Source organism: Heliangelus exortis, chromosome 2 (assembly GCF_036169615.1).
Source record: "Heliangelus exortis chromosome 2, bHelExo1.hap1, whole genome shotgun sequence".
NCBI classification, from domain to species: domain Eukaryota; kingdom Metazoa; phylum Chordata; class Aves; order Apodiformes; family Trochilidae; genus Heliangelus; species Heliangelus exortis.
The window spans coordinates 89,399,499-89,421,790 of NC_092423.1; the positions used below are offsets into that span (position 1 = coordinate 89,399,499).

A 22,292-nucleotide genomic window follows, 5' to 3' on the forward strand; every position below is an offset into this window, starting at 1 on the left:
GAAGAAAGGGATAAGGGAGAGAAACTTTAAGGTTGGAAGAAAAACCTAGAGTAGGTTTAATGAAGCAGTAATATCAAATTGCAAATGTATATAAAAATATGTAAACTTACCCTCCTCAGTTGGTAATTACTTCCCAACCAGAAAAGTCACATGCTGGAGAAGACTGGAGACAGGGATGCCCAAGTCCAGGGTCTCCGTGACAGTTCACAACAGTCTTAGAACAACCAAGCTGGTCCTAATTGGGAAGGCAAAAGATGAACAAAATTCTTCTCCAGTGAAAAAAGCAGAGACAAGACTCAAACCAGCCAGAGAGGCCTCAGGAAAGCTCTCTTAGGAGCCATTTTATACTGATAACCATGGGAAGGAATACTGAGATTGGTCCATTTGGGTCACCTGACCCATCTTCTCCTCCCCATAGGCTCAGCTGCTCCCCATTATAGCTGCCATACCAACAGCATGGCAGCTGCTGGGGGCCTCCTAGGCAGGGCTTTGCTATCTTTGCCCTCTCAAATCAGGAGAGTAGGTGAGTGGCTACAGCCTGGTAGCTTCTGTGGGAACACAAAGCAGCTGAGTTGCAAATGGTTGGGCTTGTTTCCATCATTGAGTTGAGGTAAAAACTAAGGAAATAATCAGGGAGCTTTGCAGCTATTAACTTGCAGTGAAAGCACATAAGGGCAAAACTGAGTTTATACAGAAAAAATAATTCTGTCCCCCAGCTCTGTTGTGCTTGACTGGCAACCAAACAGTGTTCTTCTAGTCCAGGTTTTGGACTCTTCTAATCTTATTTCCTTTGAAATTTGTAATGGTTTTTCCGCTGGAAAGAAAGTGGAAGGTGAATTTTCACTGGGCAACTGCAATTAACCCCCAAGTGGAATCATCACAGACCTCTACCTGGAGGTACCTCTATCCTTCCTGGATTACCTCATGGGTTGCAGTTGCATAAAAGATATTTTCTCCATAGGTAAATGTGATGGTCTGGGAAGAAGGGTACTAAGGTCAGTGGTAATGCACCTTTTTTATTCCTCCTTGTCTGTCCCTGCAATGTGATCAGAAAAATCTAGAAAGGGTCTTAGTGATGGTTCCTCTCTCTTTCTTTCCCTTTCCTCTAATACCCTCTGCTGTCTTCCATTCTTCCCAGGGCACCACACACTCTTACCAAGCTTTGCCTAGACTGTAGGCTCGGTTACCTATTTATAATGTCTTGAGTTCATTTATTATTTTACTGTGTTGCCAGAATATCCTTGAAGAATGCAAGTGAAAGAAAGTAATCATTTGCAGCAGTCCATGTTGTAGAAAAGTCTAATTAAATTTCAGAGGATGAAGACAGCCTCCTTATACTAAAGACTTTCCTCTGCTGAACTGCAAAAGCATATTGCGAATGAGAAATGGGTTAAAACTTAGAAATACACCAAAGAAAAAGCCAACAAAAAATTGCCACAAGAATGTTGTGTGCCAGAAATCATTAGACAACTGCAATTGAAAGGCCATTACCAACTCCCATGATAATAAAAGACATTATAACTGCAGTCTGACCAACCAGGGTGATATTTTCTACACTGTATATTTGTTTCTTATGGGACACATCTTGACACTACTGTTTATTAATGTAGGTAATAATCATTCAATGGTTGACTGGATTGATAAGAATATACTGAGAACAGGTACTAAAAATAGTGAAAAGAACACCTTACATTATATCTTTTCATGAATCCTTGAAAACAAACAGGAAGGACTGTCTTTAAAAAATATTAAAAGTGTAAGATAAGGGTAGACATAGCATTTAGAGAAGTTTGCTCCCATCATGACTAATTCCAAGTTTCACATTTTTCTTGGGAAAGCAGGCGTCTGTGCTGGTGAGCAAATCAAATCACATAGGTAGTTAGATATTGGGTAAAAGGTAGGTGCATATCTCTGTATTGTAATATTGCCTATATTTGTCAAGTTGGAAAACATACCTGTCTTAAATTAACATTTTTTCTGTATGTAAGCCAATTCCTCTTCTAATTATCATATTTTTTCCTTCTTTTACAATTTCAGTTATTTGGGTGTTTCCTGGCCTGGGAAACACGAAATGTCAGCATTCCTGCCTTGAATGATAGCAAGTACATCGGGATGAGTGTATACAACGTGGGAATAATGTGCATTATTGGTGCTGCTGTTTCCTTCCTTACTCGAGACCAACCCAATGTGCAGTTCTGCATTGTTGCTTTAGTCATAATATTCTGCAGCACCATTACTCTCTGCCTTGTGTTTGTACCTAAGGTAAGTAAATTTGGTTAGCATAGGTCTGGATTTTTTTTTCTTCTGTTTTGTAATAGTGATTTAATATGTAAAAGTTTATTGCCTATTCAAGTGCAGGAGATGTGTGTGAATTCTGAACCGAACCCACCTATAATCTCTTGTCTCTGGATCTGAGAGGAAGAACAAAACTTCATGAGATTTTGAAGCAAGTGGAATATGCCAAATTACAGGAGTGCAAATACATGCATTTCTAATGTCTGCATCTTTACTGAATGTGTGACTGGGGGAAAAAAGCTTTTTTTTCTGTAATTTCAGTTAAACAGTCTCCATTTCCAGCTTTTAGGAACTTTTTGGAACAGGTGATAAGTGGGCATTTAGGAGGGACCAGGTCCGGTTTTATACTCTGCCATGTTTCATACATACCCTAACTGAGATAATTGGGATTTCTGCTTAGAAGAGATACCTAGAAAACAGTGAGATCTGTTAAGTTCACTGCCATGCTGTGGGGTCAGCTAGACTGAAACCTCTAAGGTATTCAGGTATGGTACTCATTCAGGTACATCAGTACTTCAGAGGAAAACTATATGTATCCTGTGAATGCTAGCAGTGAAGATATATTTATTAATATATTTATTAACAAATATGTTAATATATAGTAAGGGAGGCAAATATGCTTTCATATTTGTTTGCCCTTTTGGACTCTGAGAATGTGTTTGATTTGCATTTTTGAAAGAACAGAGAAAACACCCACAGAGCACTGGTACTTGGTGATTTCACCAAACTCTTCAAGTTTTAGACATGAGAATTACAGATCTTGAATGAAGGGAAAATTGGTTGCTCTGAAATCTTACTCAAGTTCTCGAAGCCTCGAGTTCTGGAAAACACATTTGATATTTTGAAGCAAAATGTAAAATTGTGTTAATTTATGTGACTTGCATAAACCTAGCTTATCACCCCAAATCAGATGTGTATGCAGTTGGATGTCTGAAATATTGGCAAGACAAGAGTAAAGATTTCACCTCTGGAACCTGTTTTAGGATTTTTTTAATAAGTAGTGTTAAAAAGTCTGTGACTACTGGTCCATGTTCAATCAATGTATTGAGCAAATCATAATGAATAGGTTCTGGTGCTAAGTGACATCTCTGGTAATGATTCTAACAGGGGTACCAAGAATATTATGTGCAAAAGTAACAAGCTAATGAACTTATTCATTAGAGTGCTCCCTCTGGAAGAAATTAGAGGCACAAGGTAGCAACAGAAGCTCTGAAGAGAAGCAAAGTAACTCGTTCCTCAGGACTGGCTAACCAGGATGTTTTTACAAGTTCTGCAATTCAATTCTCAAATATCAAAAAACTGTACAGAAGTATATGGTCATATTTTTAATTTGGATCTTAGGGAAGAATCACAACTCTATTCTAAATTAAGGGAAGCATAAGCACAGCAATGGAGAGTACTTCAAAATACTGCAAGATTTAGGCATGTAAGCTGTATGAAAATGCATATTAAAACTCTGATGCCAAAAATACCTCCACAGAATGTCAGAACTCTCTTCAAAGAGAAAGTATTATTAATGCTGTGACACGCTCTTCTGCCCCTTTGCTTTCATGCTCCTTTGCCCATCCTTCTTTTCTGCTGCCACAGGCTCTGAGATGACTTTTCTGTTTCCTTTTTCGATCCCTTCATCTGCTCTTCTTTTAAACCCCAATTACCCTGCCCTCATTTTTCCTCTCAGTTCTTTCTATTCAAAATGCAAACATGCACTGTAGCCTTCTAGCATCAAGTACTACGTCTCATTCCATGTATTGTCAGGTTTCCAAACATTTGGCCACTTTGCATTAAAAATGGTCTTTGGATAAGAGAAAAAAAGAGGTTGAGGCAGAAATTGGGATACAGCTCTTCCAGTGGCCATGAAGGTGCTTTCACAGCTGGAGAGTTCTTGCAGTGCCAAGGTGACAGCAAGAGGGCTGGCAAGTACTCTGTCCCACACCCTGCTCCAGCACAGGCTCCACAGTAGCCTGTCTGGACCCCACAGAGGATCAGATCCAACACCTCCCAGTTTGTAGACCTAGGTAAGATGTCAGTGTGAGACAGACACCAAATCTTGACTACTGTCCAGTAGTACAGTTTTGGTGACCTAAGAAAATTGCTGGTGAAATACTAAAGCCTGTGGCTCATCAGGAAGCTGATAGCAAAGACTTTCATGATTCCTTTTTTTCATTTATTAAACTGTGGCCAGACAGATGCAAGCAGTAATATCATTTCAGGTCAGGTGAGTACTTCTACTTCTCTACTTCTTAGACAGAGTGAAACGCATTCCTTTTAACTAACATTCAGCAATGGCCAGCAATGCTGGAATTCAGTTTTGCCCCACAGCCCTTTTATAAATCTGAATAAACAACTACTCACTGATGCAGGCAAACCAGGGAACAAACCATAAAATTTTCCTTTGCTTCTTGTCAGCTATAGTAATCTTATTTACTTATAACCTGGTAATTACTTCTCAAGTTAAATGCCCATCTTATCCACTGCCATTTTATTCAGCACCAAGTGCCTCAGAAAAGAATTTTTTAAATCCCATAGTAGAGTAAGATAGATCAGGGAAAAGATGTTCATCTCTCCCTTTCATGCTCATTCTCTCCATGTAAAGGTATCCTCAAATACACATGTTGATACACATTACTCTGCATCCTGCTTACAGTAACTCTAGACATTATTGTTATCTGATTAAAAAAATGTCCAAACCTTTTTAAAAACTATTATAGATTTCTAGGTTCAAGGATATCTTGTAGAAGTGATCTGCAGAAGTCAAACATAAATTATGCATATTTTTCCTGTTAGACGTTATCTGCAATGTCTAATTATCTTTTTTAAGGGCCAACATGTCTATAATATTTTTCAGCATCCTTATAACTTCTTTGAAAGAAGCAATCCTAATGTGTACTCTTTCTTCATGAAATAACTTTTCCACATTTATCAAACTTTCATGTCATTCCACTTTTCCTGCTCCATCCCTTTGGAGACAGAACACTGTCACTTCTAGTCACCCACTGAGTGTGCATCATCATTGCCTGAAATGGCATTAATACATTACTTCTGATCCACTTTCCTGAAAAGCGGCAAGGAAAGGGGACCAGGATTAAAACCTTAATTTTCTGTGATGTTAGCACTTTTTGTCTACTTGGCATTGACCCTTCATAGATATAGCATGTTGACTATTTGTTGAAATTGAAACTGTACAGATGTGAGGCTGCAAGACCCAAGTTCCACTGAATTTATGGGCAGGAAAAAAAAAAGAGAGAAACTCATCTAGCTTCATTCCATGTACAGTGTCAGCCAACAACGTTGCCCATCTCTTTTCCATCTAATCCACACCATGTGAATGAATTCATTAAAGCATATGTCTTGATGGCAAAAATCCAGTCAGTCTTCAGCTATAAACTCCCAGATGAAGATGAGTCAATTGATGGATGGCTATAGTTCGGTCTCATATTCAGCTTAAACTTGGAGCACATCTAATTGCAGAGCTTTTTTATCTTGTTACCTTTTACCTGCTGATTTAAGAAGCCTTGTAATTACCATTCTTCACCTGTAACTTCATTTTAATGCAGTTTTTTGTCTGGGAGTTAAACTCACCAGTCATTTCAACCAGTCCAATTAAAATGAAAGAAACAGAGCAGAGGAAAGGTAGGAAGCTGTAGGAAGACTCAGCTACATCAGGTTACTCAGGGTCTTGAGCAGTTGGGTCTTAATTATCTCCAGGGCTTAATACTCCCCAACCTCTCTGAGCATCTATACTAGTGTTTGATCATGCTTACAGTAGAAAAAGTTTTTTCTGATGTTTTAATGAAATTCCACTTTTACAGTTTGTGCCTCCATTCCTTTCATTAAACACTACTGAGAAGGGTCTGGCTCCATCCTCTTTACTATCTCCCATCACGTATTTGCACACACGAATAATGTGCCCCTTGACCTCTTACATCTCAAAGCTGAGCAATTATCAAAGGCTGCTTGTATCATAAAGGCTCCAATTCTTCCCAGCATCTTTGTGACCATTCACTGGGCTTTATTTAGTAGGTCCATGTCTCTTGTACTAGGGATCTGAAACCTGGACACAGCCCTGCAGGTGTGCTTTCATCAGGGCTGAGCAGAAAGGAAGCATCACTTCCATTGGTCCAGGGTACTGCTGACTTGTGTTCCACTTGCTGCCCAATTCAATCCCCAGTGTCTTTACTAAAAAGGTGCTCTTGAGCTAAACAGCCCTCAACCTGTTTGGATGAGTGCTTGGGTTTTCTTTCTCCCTGAGGGCAGGACTTGGTATTTTCCTTTGCTCAGCTTCGGGAGATTCCTTTTAGCCCAGATCTCCAGCCTCTTGACATCACACTGGACAGCAGCACAATCACCTGGTGTATCAACTCTTCCTCCTCTTTGAGGATGATCTGCAAACTTGCTGAAGATGTGCTCTGTCCCACCAACCAGGTCACTAATAAGGATGTTAAATGATATTGGCCCTGAGTGGTATTTTCCCCTCCAGTACAGCTCTAGTGAGTGGCTTCCACAATCCCCTGAGCCTAGCAGGTCAGCCAGTTCCCCGTGCACCTCCCTGGCCTCTTGCCTACCCACTACATCATAGTTTGACTGCTGAGGACATTATGGATTTACAATGCTATTCCTATGCTCTTGGGCCAGGGAGCTCCTTCAGCTTTGCCTGTATGAAAAGATATACGTATGCTGCTTGGCAAGTCATCAGAAATTCTGTATTCTCAAGAGTCATCTGAGAAGCTGTCTACCCCTTGCCAAACAGCCAGTAGCTTTCTCTCCTCATGTCAAGGTGATATTTTCATGTTGTCACTGAGTGTTAAATCTTCCTTATATTTGCCTATGTTAAATATGTTTAAGGTTAACCTTTTTTTTTTTTTTAAGTGGCTTATTTAATTTATTTGAACACATTTGGTTTATTTTGGGTCACTAGAACCTAATTAAGTTTCTGTTATCTCCAGAGTGCAATCTCCCAAGAGTTCTTTCTTTTAATACTCTTGCTTCATGCTTCTCTCTGCTTGAGTGTTACTTGGAACAGTAGGAAAGGAGAACTTTCATGTGGAACTGAGAAGGTCTTGGTGGGTTGTTTTTTCTTAAAGGAGGAATGTGTCCTTTGAAAGTATAAAGATATCAGAGGAGGAGAAATATACATTTGATGAAATATTAAAATATATTTTAATATTATTAAAATCCATTCAGATATGTTTTAAATTCTTTCTCCCGTATTTTTTAACACTTCTGTTTGCAAAATAACTTCTGTAAAGTTATTCAGACATTTTCTCAAGTACTGCACATGGCAAACAGAGCTCACTTTCCAAAAGTGTGCACTTGAAAGTCAGAAAGGAACTCTTGGTTTGCCTTTCAATGTTTGAGATGAAAAAGAAAGCTGCAAAAATAAAACTCTGGGCAGGATTTCTTAAAGCTTTTAAACCTTGCAGCTCATCACACTGAGGACAAATCCAGATGCAGCCACACAAAACAGACGATTTCAGTTCACTCAAAATCAAAAGAAAGAAGATTCAAAAACATCAACATCAGTCACCAGTGTCAATCAGGCCAGCACATCTCGACTGGAAGGATTGCAGTCAGAGAACCACCGCTTGAGAATGAAAATTACAGAGGTATTGTTTATTGTATACACTGCCTATGCCATTTTTAAAATTCTTTTTCATTGTAGTTCTGTAGTGGGCTTAATTGTTGACTACTTTTTAACGGGAAAAATTTGCTTTCCCCATAGAAAAATAGTGAATCCAATTTTTTATATGACTAGCTAATTCATAGAGTGAATACTTAGCAGATGTGATAAAATGAAAATGTACCTTAGCAAATTAAAATGAAACTTCGCTTATTCATTTATAATGGGGAAATTATCCTGCTGCTTCACGTGGACATGCTGAGCACCATAGAGCAATAGCTCTTTGCAGCCTTTACATGGAAGAGTAACAGGGACCTGCAGCCCCAGAGGCACTTAAGAGCTCCCTTTGTACCTATTTATGGCTGAGTTCAGAGGCTGCTGTTGCTGTTATTTCTCAGCCTCTCTGAGAGTTCACTCAAAGCTTGCAAGACAGATTTTTACATCTCCCATGAAAGAGAATTACATATTATCTTAATGTAGAAAAGATCTTTACTACTATGTAAGCTGATCTTTTTTGTCACAAAGACTGAGAAGTTTCTTCAGTCTCTACCAAGAGAAAGGCAAAGCACATGGAGGGCATGATTTCCGTTTGTGCTATAACGTGTATTTTTAATGATGTCCATCCTTGCTGAGGAGACCTCAAATGATGACAAACCAGCCTTGAAGACTGCCCATTTTGTGAGACAAGATAACCATACCCAATCTACATTTTACAAAAAAATTAATCTGTTTTTGCCTAGTCTGTGAAGTATTCTTATGTCTTGAATAAAAGGCACCTAAATTGCATCCATTACTTCATCCAGACCTTAACAACAACTGCCTGACTAACCAGTAGATGTTTACTCAGATTGACAAAGTCTCCAGAAGCAAAAGTTATCTCTGCCTCTGTGAGAGTTTTGCAATTGTTAATGAAGGCTCAGCTGGCTACTGGCTGCTTCATTTTATTTATAGTACTGTAGTTTTTTTTACTGAGCCTCCTAACTCACAGGATCTCAGCCTGTGCCCTGCAAGGCTCACGATGGTGGCCACAGGTAAGGCTGCTCAGGGCAGTGAGCCGTGTTAGTGCATGCAGGGCCTTGCTGATCGTTTTAGATTTTGCTTAAATAGATTAAATTAAATACTCAGAACCAATAGGTCTGAATAGGATTTTCGTTGTCAAGGGGATTTGGAGCATGCTCTACCATGGCAAGTAGCTACATCTCTGGATTATTTAGCATGAGTTGCTATTTCCCAATTCTTTAAGGAAACAAATCCAAATTCAACACTTTTAAAATTCAGTTAAGCCAGTAATGAGTGAGACATACTCTGGACACTACATCCTGCACAAATGTTCATAGAGAGCATCCCAGGTCATCATTACAATGCTTATATCTGATTATTTTCTACTGGGGCAGTAGCCAATTGAATACAAATCAGCCTCCAGGGAGAGCACTTTGTGTTCATCTCAGTGTTAAAAGCTAGGAGTAAACCAATCTGGCATTTCTGCTGTGGTTCTCCCAGTCAGAAAACACCTGGGCTTCAATCCTCCCTCTACTCTTAAAGGATGCTCCTGGGGGGGAAGAGAGAGAGAGACTGGGATGTTTCTTCCCCCCCCTCTTATCTCCATTTTTTTCCCTCGTGGAAAGTTATGCTTGCAACAGCAGGTTAGTGCTAGTTATAAGATATAACAAAAGATATAAAACTCCAGACTAACTTTCAAATCACAAAGTATAGAGTGTTCTCAGCCCCAAAACTAACAACTGTAAGTTGAATTTTCTTCAAAGTTTCACACACATGGAGACACAAACCAAAAGTCTACAGAAGTCTAACGGTACAAGGAGTAAAAACAATCTGTAGGAAAACAAAGCATCCCCATTAGAGCTGATGCAGCCACTCACATGGCTGAACATGCCCCCAGTGCCATAGTTCACTTATATTCTCCTGTATGTTTTATTCTCTGATTGACTCAACAAAGTGGTTATAGCTATGTATGCCCCATTTGTACACATAAATAATAAATAGTTGGGAGTTTTTCAGACTGAGCTTTCTAATGCCCCTTTCTTCCTCATGCAGCTGTACATCTGAATTGCTTAAAGTATCAGCTACTAAAGCTTATTCTTCTCAACCAACCTGTGGGCAATATGACAGCTGAACATGGTTTTTTACTTGTACCATGATTTTTAGAGGTAGTGTTGTCGTGCTATAAGAAAACTGGTTTGGGCACCGTGTGGCAGTTTCCTTAGTAACTGCATTCTAGTCTAATTATAGAAAGCTGTGTAATTACTGCAGGTACCTCTAGCATTGACCCTTGAATTTTTAGGGATTCATACTCTTTTTTTTTTTTTTTTTTTTTTTTGCAGCTGGATAAAGACTTGGAAGAGGTCACAATGCAGCTCCAGGACACTCCTGAGAAAACAACATACATTAAGCAGAACCACTATCAGGATCTTAATGATATCCTTAGTATACGGAACTTTACAGACAGCAAAGGTGAGATTAAAAAAAAAAATAATAATTTACCCCACTGAGATTTTGAGTAGCAATCTCATTGAATTGGTTCCAGAGCATTCATACCTTGATAAGATAGAGCTTTAAATATTTTGTTTGCATTACAGAAAACATGCAAATGCATAGAATGAGCTAGCTGGTATCAGATGGGTAGTTATTTCTCTTAACATATGTCTTCTATTGTATGCCTTGTGTGTATAATGCACACATTAAGTGGGAAACTTTTAAAACCATACTTTTGTTCAGAAATCAAGTTTTCTTCTCAGCATGGAGGAAGGAAAGTCACAGAATATTTCAGATCTTTTGAGAGTTAGTCAGGCCAGCATTCAGCAGTAGGAAGCCCAGTTTATTATGTATTTAACTGAAGGGGACATTCAAATCCTGCTTTTGGACACTGGTATCAAGCACGTAGAAGAGAAGAATGTAAATATTTCAGTAGTGATTTGGATTTCCAATGTAGAAATTGAATACACTCGTGTATGAAAATTCTTCCCTAGGAACTGATAAAAAGGATTTAATGACAACTGTAATATTCCTAGGCTGCTTATATGGCAATTCTTGCATCACTCCCTGAAGAAACGCATGTGAAATAATTGCTTCCATTAAAGCTATTTTGCTTTTGGGACGCAATAAGATCTGGTGCATAGTACAGTAAAGTGGTATCCAGGACATTCAGCTTCCCCATATCTGACTCTAGAATGAATCTGCTTTGTGACTTTGGGTAAATGACTTTGAACATCTGAGTAGTGCTATTGCATGTGAAAAACCAGTTGCCCTGTGTTGGGCAGGCGTAGACTCACGTGTGTGTTGCAATGCTAGGCTCAGGCTTCCTACTGATGTGGCACTGTAAGCTTGGTTAAATGGCTTGGTGAAGTGGAACAGAAGCTACTCCTGTAACTACTATAGTTGTTGAAGAGTAATTTTAGAACAACAGAAATAGTTCATTTATGTTTTTGAAATATACTGAAATTTTGGTTGGATCAGGTTACATTTTTGTTTGCCTACTTGGTTGTGTAACTTCTGGACGGTAGAAAGAAAGAAAAAAAAAGTAAAAAAAAAAAAAGAGCTCTAGAGTTCCCAATGTCCTTTTTAGATTGAAAAAACAGAAGGGGGAAAGGAGGAAAAGGAAAATGTAAATAGCTGCTGGAGGCGTGTGATTATTGGGCTGAGATCAAGCAGTAAGAACTAACATCAGTGAGTGGGATGAGGCAGTTTTACCAAGTGTTTGAAAGGAACACATAGAAGATTCCACTCATGTCAGATGCTTCAGGAAAACTGATAAAGCATGAATAATATTTCAAGCAGAAAAGATAGATTACATTGTGCCAAATGCCCATCTGAGTTTAGATATGAGAAATAAAAATTATTCTCAAGAGATACACTGGGGATAAATTTAGGATGGGATGCTTCCTATAGCAGGTTGCACTCCATTAGCAGTAGGATGCTTGCAAAGAAATCAAGGATAAAAAACAACCTTTCTGCACTTACTTGTGGCTATAGCTACAAAAGATACCAATACCTAACTACTGATTTGAATAGCAGCATCCAAGATTTTCTGCATTCCTAATTTTCCTCCAGCATAGTTTCCCAACTTGTACATTCCTGATGATGTTTAAAATCATGTGTAAGCACAGAGCCTTAATGTATGGAGTAGCTTGGAATTATGTACTATTGAAATTTACAGGGCAGATATTCTTCTCTGTACTGAAGTTGCTAGACAGGGTTTTCTGAACAGATTCACCACATAGAGGTCCATGCAAAAGAGGCTGTGGGGGCCACAGGGAGAGATGTTCTGCCTTGGCCATCTCTGTATTGAATAGGTAAGAGCAGTCTTTCACCTGAGCATGAGGAAGATCTGGATCCCAATTTGCAGCAGGTGTTTGAAGTTTGGTCCCACAGCTGGTGGCAAACGCCCCAAGTATGACTGTTATAGAGTACCCTATTCTGACTCAAATGCCATCATATATTCATACTTCCAGGCTCTGAGCTGCTATGTTCATCATGGCATTTTGGTTCTGTCCCTCCATTTCTATTTCTTCTGCATCTTGTTTTTTCACTTTCCCTGTTTCCTTGTTCCTTAGCTACATGTCTGGATCTCCTCTCTGGTCTCTCACCACATCCATTCCCAGTCAACCTGTGTGCTTAATTTAAATTTGCCATGCAAATCAAAATAACAAGGCTTGGGAGAATTCATGCTGCTGAGTCACTTCTGCTTCTGTGCAGATGCAAGCAGACATAACTTAAATGGTACTTTAAAAAATTCTGGCCCTTATGGCTAAAGAAAAACTAAATCTGACTGACATAACTTTGCTTTCTGTAGCTATGTACTCTGTGTAACTTCCTGTAAATGAAAGTACAGAACCTTGAAATTATTCATCCCTGATGGTACTTGAGTGAAGATTAGAAATTGTAAATTATTTATTAGCATGATGTAGAGGGGACCACGTCTCTCCCTTCCACTGTGCAGCTGGGGAAGCCACTCCAGTGTTATTTTTAAGGGGATGACAAGGTTTGCACCTACCTTGGACCTTGTAAAAGAGAGATGCTGCAAATAGCAGCTGACTTGGAGCTAAAAATCACAGCAGGTCATTTGCCACATTTTCATTATGGACATCGCTTAATCCTCTGTCAATCTTTATAAAATACCTCACTGTTCTGAAGGATTTCACAGAGAGAATGCAATGTTCTGTATTCCTATTGCTATTGCTTACACCAATTCAGGGCACTGCATTTCAGAGAACAAATATTAATAGAGGACTTATGCAATGCATTTTGAACAAGTCCACTAATCAAACTTTAATGTCATAATACACTTCAGGAGATTTCTGATCTGTAAAAACTGTCCAGAGTTAAAATTCAAAACTCTGATAACTGAGTGCCAGAGAAGATTATTGGATTCTTCCCTTCCTTCTCCATCGCTGTCACTTACATCAGATATGGATTTAGGACACAAAAGTTAAATTACTTGTACAAAAGTTAAATTACTTTAGCCAAAATAGATAGACACAGCTGTGGAGTCCCATAACTGCCTGACCTCAGGCAAAGTTTTATAATTTTGGGAATCCTGGTGAGCAACAGCTCCTCACATAGCTCATGCGCTCTTTGCTGGCATAGGGACTCCTTCTTTACAGCACATTTCAATTCAGTACATCTCGTTTAGAGAGAGATATTATCCAAGACACTCATCTCTTGTTCACAAACCCATAATGTCCTGAGACATCTACAGCAACTGACTATGTAAGAAAAGAGATTGGTTTCCAGTTTATTATTTGATCGCTTTGTTTTAATGCAGTCTTTTGTCTGCACTGCCAGATGGCTTTGTGTGGCCAGGCAGTTTCCAACGTGCTCCATGGGACCTCAAGTGTCTTCTCCAGTTAAATTTAAAAGTACATCCCCTTACCTTCATTTGATACATTTTTAATATGATTTTGAGTCGCTGTGTCTGCTAGAGACCTTGAATCTGCTCACAACACAAGGTGAGCTTCTCCCCCAGTTTGCTCCTTTTGGGGATCTGGTCACCTTGCTGGAGCTGCAGAGCCCCATTAGAGCCTGGCTTGAAGGCAGGGGTGGGCTCTGGGGGAGACCAAGGCTTGGCTCCAGCAGCTCCAGTGCTGCTCAGCAAAGAGGACCAAGCTTGGAGACAGGGTTGAGTTTTCCAGGCTGACATTTTATAAAAAAGGAGGGCAAATGTTTGCAACTGTGATGGTGTGTAAAGAGGAAGATTGTGCCACACAGCTCTAGGGAAAAAATACCCTGGCACAGGCACAAACCAGAACTTGCCAATAGGGCTCCCTCCTCTCACATATTTGGTGTGCCAGAAATAGGGGAGATGTTGTGAAAGGAGAAGTTATTTCTACTGTTCAAGTTCCAGCAGAGATAAAAGTTACTGAGGAGAAAAACGAAGAGGGAAGACACTCCATGGTTTGGGGTGGGGGGACTGACTAATTTTGATACACTTGGAATCTTCCAATCTTACTCTATTTAACTTCTATTTGACATTTTATTATGGTGAAATTATTTCTACGTGAATGATTCATAGATTGCAAGAGTTCCATACAAAGCCAAGCTCAGAAGAAATCCTGCAGGACAATCTCCATTTATTTCTACCTTTGTCAGTACATTTCTGAGTAGCGTATTAGGAAAATTAATGAATGACAGCCACACTATGGGAAGCAGATAAGAAGCAAGAGATAGCTTTGAAATTGTCCCCACTTAAAGACAAACCCTTTGTGCAGGTTCTCTCTCTGCAGGCATCTTTGCTTGCTCAAAAAGCCTTTTCTGTTTTGAGCCAGAAAACAGTCTTTACTCACTGCTGTAAATGGACTGGGAGCATTCATTTGCGTGTCAGCTATGCCTACATGCTGTCAGCTGTCACCCCACTCCAATGTTTCCTAGTGCTGGTTTTTCCCCATGTGAAAGGAGCTCAAGGAAAAACAGATTTCAAAGGCATGTTGCTGGTAAACCCAAAGCAAAACAGAGTTTGTATGTGAAGGGAGGGGGGGAATATTACTCCTATGAAGTTAGTGGGATGCAAGCATTAAGCTTGAGCCTGACACCACACAGTCAAAGGAAAGGATTTCTGACACAAGTGTTCAAGACTTTAAAGAAATGGGGTTTGAAAGAAAGGATATATAGTTCATTACATCCTTTGTATGCAGGGATATATAGAGATGCATATATCAGTTTGAATGAAGCCCAGCAGATGGATTCTAGTCCTGAAATTGGAGCTTGTTTCTTTTTCAACAGGGAGACCAAATTGCCAAAGGTTCAGTGCCTGCCCTTCATTGCACAGAAATAAATCTGAGTAAAGGAAGTTTCTTCTGATTGAAAGTAGTATAAATCAGAGATGAATCTTGCTGGCTTTTCTTTTATTTTTTTTTTTTCCTTTCTAAGCATAACTATCAGAAGTCTGCCAGATAGACTACTTGGTGCTGTTAGCTTAGGAGAACTTTTTATGATATACTCAGCAGACAATGTGGTCATTTTAATTTATCCTTTCATCTTACTTTCTTTTCATACTATTCACTCAAAAAGCAGAAATTGGCTAGTCTTGTTTTACAGACCAAGCAACAGAAATGTGAAAAATGACAGTATACTTTAAAAATCTACCTTTACCTTTAAAGTTTCCAGAGTTCTTTAGTAAATGAGCAAGGCTATCTCTTCCAGCTCTTATAAGTCACTATTAAGCCACACTCGTTTCTTTGTGGAGCGTAAAGTTTTCCATCAAAGAGAAAACAACAGTGGAATTGAAAGATGTGGGGTCAACAGTGGTTCTGCCATCAGGCTGTAAGAAATAGTGCCACTAAAGCATGATGATGAAGATGTTCAATAATGCTGCATTGTACAAGTGTCAAAAAACAAAAACCAAAAAACCAAATACCGTTACTAAAATCCTGTAAAAAATTGCAGCAGTGGCAGTCACCTGGTGGTTTCTGCTTGCAGCTGAGCAGGAGTCTTTACAATGCACAATGGATTTAAGCCAGCCCAGGTAATTTGGAGAGAACCAGGTTGCAGAGTGATTGTAGGTACAGCAAGTTTGAAGGGAGCATCACCCCTGGCAGAGGGAGAGGTGAGCAGCTGGGAGCAGTGACCTCCTGGCCCATCCTCTCTTCAGCCAGCAGTGGCTGAGCTTGGGAAGCTCTCAGCTTTGTAATTGGAAGTCATTTCTCTGCCACAGGTAAGCAGAAGTCCTGAGCCAAACCCTTCTGGCTCTCACCAACAACTGAGCACTAGGCTTTGTTTTCTAATGAACCCATCAGTGAGTGCTGTATGAGGCCCTTGAGATCTATTTGTCTTTTTTTTCCCGATGGCTTTCTGAATGGAAAGTGCTCAGGCATCATTTATCCCGACTTCTGACTTCTGGCTTGAGGTCTACAAAGGTGAAAATTACTTAGAAAGTGCTTCTGGCTAATGTAAATTCAATTTTGAAGATAGCTAGATCATCCCAGTGCAACTTAGTCAGTAGCATCTGCAGTGGCAGCCTGCGAGTGGAGGGCATTTTTCAAGCAGTATAAACAATGAACAGAGGAAGAAAAGATGGGGAAGTTCTAAGAGCAGTGCTACATTTCCCAGGGGAAAACTGGGAACCCAAATGCTTACCATTACCCTTAATTTATTGTTTTTCAGTTGTTCAGGTGTATTAATTCAGCTTCCTCCATCTTTTAAGGGGTTTTAAGCGCATATGGTGATAGTGTGTTTTCTGTAAGCTCCAGCTCCAGGAAGCATATGACTAAGTGAGAATCTTACTCTTCATTATTTAAATGAAAGGTAAATGGGAATAAAAAAAATAAATTCTAGTTTCCATAGCTGCAGAATAAAAATCCAACAACTCATCTCTCAAAAAGCTTAACAAATAAGAATTACCCAACTTTTTTTATATTTTGAAAGAAGCAAAGGAAAAAAATCTCAAAATTGTGGCAGTTATATGTTGATTTTGTCACTGTTGTTTTAACCTAGTACATTAGGGTTTGTATATGATAACCTTGTATACAGAAACATATGCAGTGTATTAAGCAGGAGTCATCTGCAAGAGTGGTAAAGAAGGGTCTATTAAGAATAAGAGTGATATATGGGCAGTTGGTGTTGAGGGATGAGTAGGCAGAGAATATATGATTTCTGCTCTTTAATTTAAATCCCCTGCCTTTTTGGCAGGGACCACCTCCTTCTCTCCCTCTCTTACAGCACAACTGAAAGTATAAGAAACCCCTTTAGGGGGTTTCATTAATATATGAATGTTTCATTAATATATGAAACTTAATTCTTCCAAAGGCTGACAGATGCATAATCCAGTCAGTTGATGAAGAATTGTATCTTCAGTATCTTTGTAACAGATAAATTGCTTATCTTGGCCAGAGGAGTTGGGACCTAGAACAGTTAAATAATAAACCTTTTCCATCCCTAGTTGTTCAAATCTTACCTTTGGTTTGTATCATAAAATCAGCTGTATTCATTGTCAGCTTAGATCAGCTCAGGACTGAAATTTTTTTAATCATGGAAGTAAAAAATGTTCTTTTCTACATGTCTGTTTGTAGACATCACAAAGCCTTTATGGAAATGTCAAGCACAATAGGCACAGAAATGTGATGTACAGAAAAGAAAAACTGAACTTTTGTGACAGCAAATGCCACACCAGCAAGCTTCAGGCTGCCCTGAGATGATGCCCTTCATCACCTATCTTAGCCACTGTCAGAGTTTACTCTTTGCTGTCCTCCCTTCACATCTAAACCATCACTGAATCCTGTCATATCTTCCTTTTAAGTACTCTTCTTGCTACAGTGGAACTTCCTATCTCTCTTTTAATGGCATTTTTTTGCCCCAGCAGAACCAGCTTAGTGTGTTCATCACCTCCTTTCTCACCCAGATCATTAGCCACAGTGCAATATAAGTGAAAATTTTCTCTTCTGAGCTGTAGCAATCCCCATGTGTGCACATTTTTGCATCCTCACCTATTCATTTCTATCCAAGTTGCTTTTTACATTTTTCAAAACAGACAGTAAATACTACAAAATCATGCCAGGGTTGACAACAGTGGGAGGGCAATTACACATGTTGGAGTTTGCCCTCAAAGCATTCCTGGTTCTGCTTCCATCTTCTTTCCTCACTCTTTGTTTCTGCTGCTCATTTCATCCTACCACTGTGCTCATTGGTAACATAGCTATTCCTAATGTGCTGGGACCTGAGCATTATTTGGGGCTTCCGAGCATTAGCAGACCAGAAAAGCAGCTTAAGCCTTCAATATGCACCGGGTTTTTCATGCTATTTTCATTTTCTCTTCAATATTTTCCTGAATTCTCCCCTCATGCCCATTTTAACATTCAAATCCTCCAGTGCCCTTTCCTAATTTTTACCTTCGAGTCCTCTTCCATGATGCCTTAGTGCCTGCAGCAATCCCTGTGTCCCTGTGTGAGTGGCAAACAACTGCTGGTGATGGATTTGGAGCTGCTCTGTAATTATTTATGAAAACTGTGTGCTGTCCTCATTACTCAGATGTTTTCCATGTGACTTTACTTGGCTTAACACAGCAGGAGACTCTGGAAAAGCAGGCAGGAACAGAAAAGATCCCCAGCAAAGACATCCTTCTTAAAGTGGCTGTATTAGTCCACGTTTCTCAGGGAGAGCAATGCCACAGCCAGCCAGGGGCTCCCAGGGCTCTTGGGGAAGCAAGTGAAGCTGCCTACAGGGAAAATTATTATCTTCTAGGCTATCACTATGCAGAGAAGAAAAGTGCAGGAGAAAGCTTAATGAAATTATACCTGTCCTTTCTGCAGACAGCCTGTGGATCAGTGCAGCTGCTATGAATTATGTTTCTGTGCTAAATGATAGCAGATAGTTAAAAGATGGCACTTAACTGCTTATGTGATTGCAAGAATACCAAGGCTTTATGCATCAATATTACAGTTTTTCTGGAAAGATTTAAAGAAAAGGTTTTATTCATATGAAAAGGTAATCATTTTAGAGTGCAAGATAATAAAGTGCAGTTATATTAATTGTTTAAACACCCTAAGACTATGTGACAGATAATAGCTGTAAAGGGCTACGTATAGGTGAACAACAAAGTTGTTTTCTTTAAGGGGGGGGGGAGCAAAGGAAGGATAAAAGAAGTCTTGTCCCCTTCTTATTTCTTCATGGCAGTTCCTATGAAGGAACACATCAGCAAAAGCATAAGAGTACCAAGGACTCAGGGAAGTCTGAGACTGTATTGGAATATAAGCAGAAAGAATTTACTTTGTAGCATCATGAAAACCCAGGAATTTTTTTAATTAAGCAATTTTAAAATGCCATTTGGTCGCAGTAGAGTAAAATTGAATGTGTTGTCCATCTAGACGGTGAGAAAGCCATTTTGAAAAATCATCTTGATCAAAATCCACCAGCACAGTGGGGCTCATCAGACCCTTCCAGAACAAGCAAAGACCCTATAGAAGACATCAACTCTCCAGAACAGTAAGTATACACCATTACATACTGTTAGGTAAGGATGCTCTCTCTGCTATGCATGTGCTTGTGTATGTATGCTTTCTACTGTTTTAGCCATCAATTCCATATTTGACACCAGCTGCCTTATAATTTAAAGTATTACATTTCAAAAAATAACAATATTTCTCTTTCATCTATTTTTATGGTAAGACCTTCACTATAAACCCTTTAAGTCAGCCCCAGTTACAGAGAGAGCCTGGACCACCCACCAGCAGGCAGCAACGTTGTGCTCTAATGCCTCCCTGCCCTCAGCTCACTGTCCCCACCAGATTTAGAGGCTATCAGGGGATCCTAAGGTGCTCCAAAGGCTAACTAACATAGGCTTTTTTGGCAGAGACATCCATAACATGTCTAAAGTTTCTGCAGAGAGTTACAGGACAAGCTGTGTCCTGTAACCAACCACCAATGTATATAAAGAAGACAACGTACACACGTGCACACCTGTGCTACAGCTGTTGTCAACAGCCCAAGTCTTCCCACACACCAACCAGAGGGGTTCATAGGCTACAGTGCCATTTTGCTCTTTCTCATACTGAAGCTAGCTGAGAAATAAAAACAGTCTGATGGCTTTTCAACGTTGCCATAGCAGCTGGACCTGAGTTTTGGCACAAGAAAGCCTACACCAAGGAGTTTCCCTTAGAAACAATGCTGTGGCTACAAGGAGAGGATGGCAGAAAGCACTTGCTGGATTCATAGAAGGGAGAGAGGTATCAGCTTATGGTATCAGCTTTACTATTCAGGAACCTATGTAATAGATTGTGTACCAGCTCAGCAGGGGCTGCTGGTGGCCAGAGCTCAGGCAAGAGCTGTGCTCATTTGTCCCTGGGCCTGTCCTTTCCCCAGAGCACCTGGTTACACAGGCACCACTTCATCAGGATCTAAGCTAATAGCTATCAGACTCCTGTTTTCTACATGGGCAATTTAAAACCTTATTTAAAAGCAGAGTAAATTAAATTATTTCCTAGACTGAGTCATATTTTACATCAGTGACAGCAAACCTGATTTCAGATAGCAGTTATTGCCTTATACCACTTGGAGCAGGAAAGTCTGTGGATTTCTAACTCTGTCCTTGCACTCAAAAAAACCCAACCCGAACCTGCATAGGAGCAAACCCACACGTGCATGCACACATATACCTCAAGAAAGCCCCCAAGAGCTGAAATACCTGTTTTCTTCACAAAAGCAAGAGAAAGCTGAGAAAGCTCTTGTGACTTTATGGGGTCAGCAGAGGACTTTAATGCCTAGCTATTAGAGGTCTGTCTTTTTCCAGCACCATTTGTCAGAAATAATGTAGTGTGAATACAGCCTCAGCCACACGTGGCCCCCTTATATTAAGAGAGGAGCTAAGAAAAACATAGGCATTCAGATAATCCCATTCTCCTGATACAGATTTAATAGGGAAAGGAAAAAAAAAAAAAAAGAAAAAGAAAAACATCTGGGGGTGACAGACCCTCCTTGAGGCTAGTGGTAACTGATGAGAAGGCTGAGATTTGCTAAATGTCTTAAAGAATGGGTCAGTACAAATCTCAACAATCACTGACATTTACGGAAAGCAATTAATAAAGTCCTGCTAAATCACAACAGTGTCATTCAGCTCTTTCACAGCCCTTCCAGGTCCAAGGGTCAATGTCTCCCCTGAGGACACACTGGCAGTTTGGGTTCCAGAGCAGCAGCACCCAGGCACCAGGTGCCAGAAAGAAGTGGACACCCTCAGGACTAGGGGGTTGCAATCCCTTCTTTTTGACAAGAGATTTTATCTTTTCAAATTTTGCTCTTTACGTACAGCACATGTGCTTTTTTTCAACTTATCTTGAAGACAAGCTGTTTGTCCCTTCTCTTTATCATTTTGCTGCATACTAGGGCATCTGATAAAGATGCTGAACCTATTTCTTATTCCAGAACACAAAGCTCAAGGACGTTAGTCTGAAAAAGAGTTCCTCTTCACAGCAGCCTCTGAAAGGCAGACGTTAAGATAGTAATTTACTTGCAGAAATGTTAACTCTGTAATGGCTATAGCATAAGACAGAGCATCCCAGCTTCCCATTATTGACAGTACTCAGGAGATCTGGCATCTGCCAGTATAAAAGTTCTTGTGGGGTACAGAAAAGTGTTTGATTTTGGATTTTTTTCATTCTCTCTTATCACTAACTCATTTGACTAACAACATGTGCTCTCGTATTCTACAGTTGCTTCCAAAATGAGGGCACAGCAGTATGCACTCACATAGGGCTCAGCAGTGCAGGAAGTTTTTTCACATTTGTTTATGAGGTGTTTATAAACTCTTAACCAGAAAATAATATTTGTTTTGTCCTTGGCTCAAATTTAGAACCATGAACCTAAGGAAAATGTAATCTGCATGAGTGTAGAGCAGCCTTAGAAGATTTAGATGATTCACAGTTCCCTTTGCCTCTTACTGCCTTTCCTGCTGGGAAGAACTTGGTAGGTTAACCATAGCACCACATAAAATTTGCCATACCTTGTCAGACCATCATACACGAGGAGCAAAAAGTGGGAGCTGACTGCTCTCTCTCCTGTTCACACTGGCTACACAGTGTAAATTAACAGTTCCCACAGCAGACAAATCAGTGTTGGAGAACAGGCTCAAGCCCCACACTTTGGTTTTCCACTTACCATCATGCTCACAGCTGCATCGTGCATCGTTGCACAGATTCACAGATGCATCAGCTTGTGCTTTCCCAGGTAATGCTCAGGAACAGTCAGGTGTTTGGAAACCCTGTCTGGGGGGAGCTTAGCTGCATGGGTGGGAGCTGCACCAAGCCAGTTCATCTTGGGTCCAGAAAGCACCTTGAACCAGTTTATAATAGATATAGAAATTCATTTCCCAGTAGGCCAGGGTGTCTCACACAAAGCCAGCTCTTACTCTTTCTCTCCCTCAGGTGTGTGACCTTCTGGGGAAGGT

At 39.9% G+C, this 22,292-nt stretch overlaps 1 protein-coding gene across 2 annotated transcripts in view; it reads left to right on the forward strand.

Annotated features, from left to right (window-relative positions):
* The window catches only part of GABBR2 (gamma-aminobutyric acid type B receptor subunit 2), a 474,092-nt gene that overhangs the window by 445,790 nt on the left and 6,010 nt on the right, over window positions 1-22,292 (forward strand). For both annotated transcript variants that reach the window (XM_071736906.1, XM_071736907.1), the window contains exons 15-18: window positions 2,038-2,262; window positions 7,716-7,898; window positions 10,252-10,381; window positions 19,222-19,339. In XM_071736906.1, coding sequence (XP_071593007.1) covers window positions 2,038-2,262; window positions 7,716-7,898; window positions 10,252-10,381; window positions 19,222-19,339 — 656 coding nt within the window. The remainder of the gene's footprint in view (window positions 1-2,037; window positions 2,263-7,715; window positions 7,899-10,251; window positions 10,382-19,221; window positions 19,340-22,292) is intronic.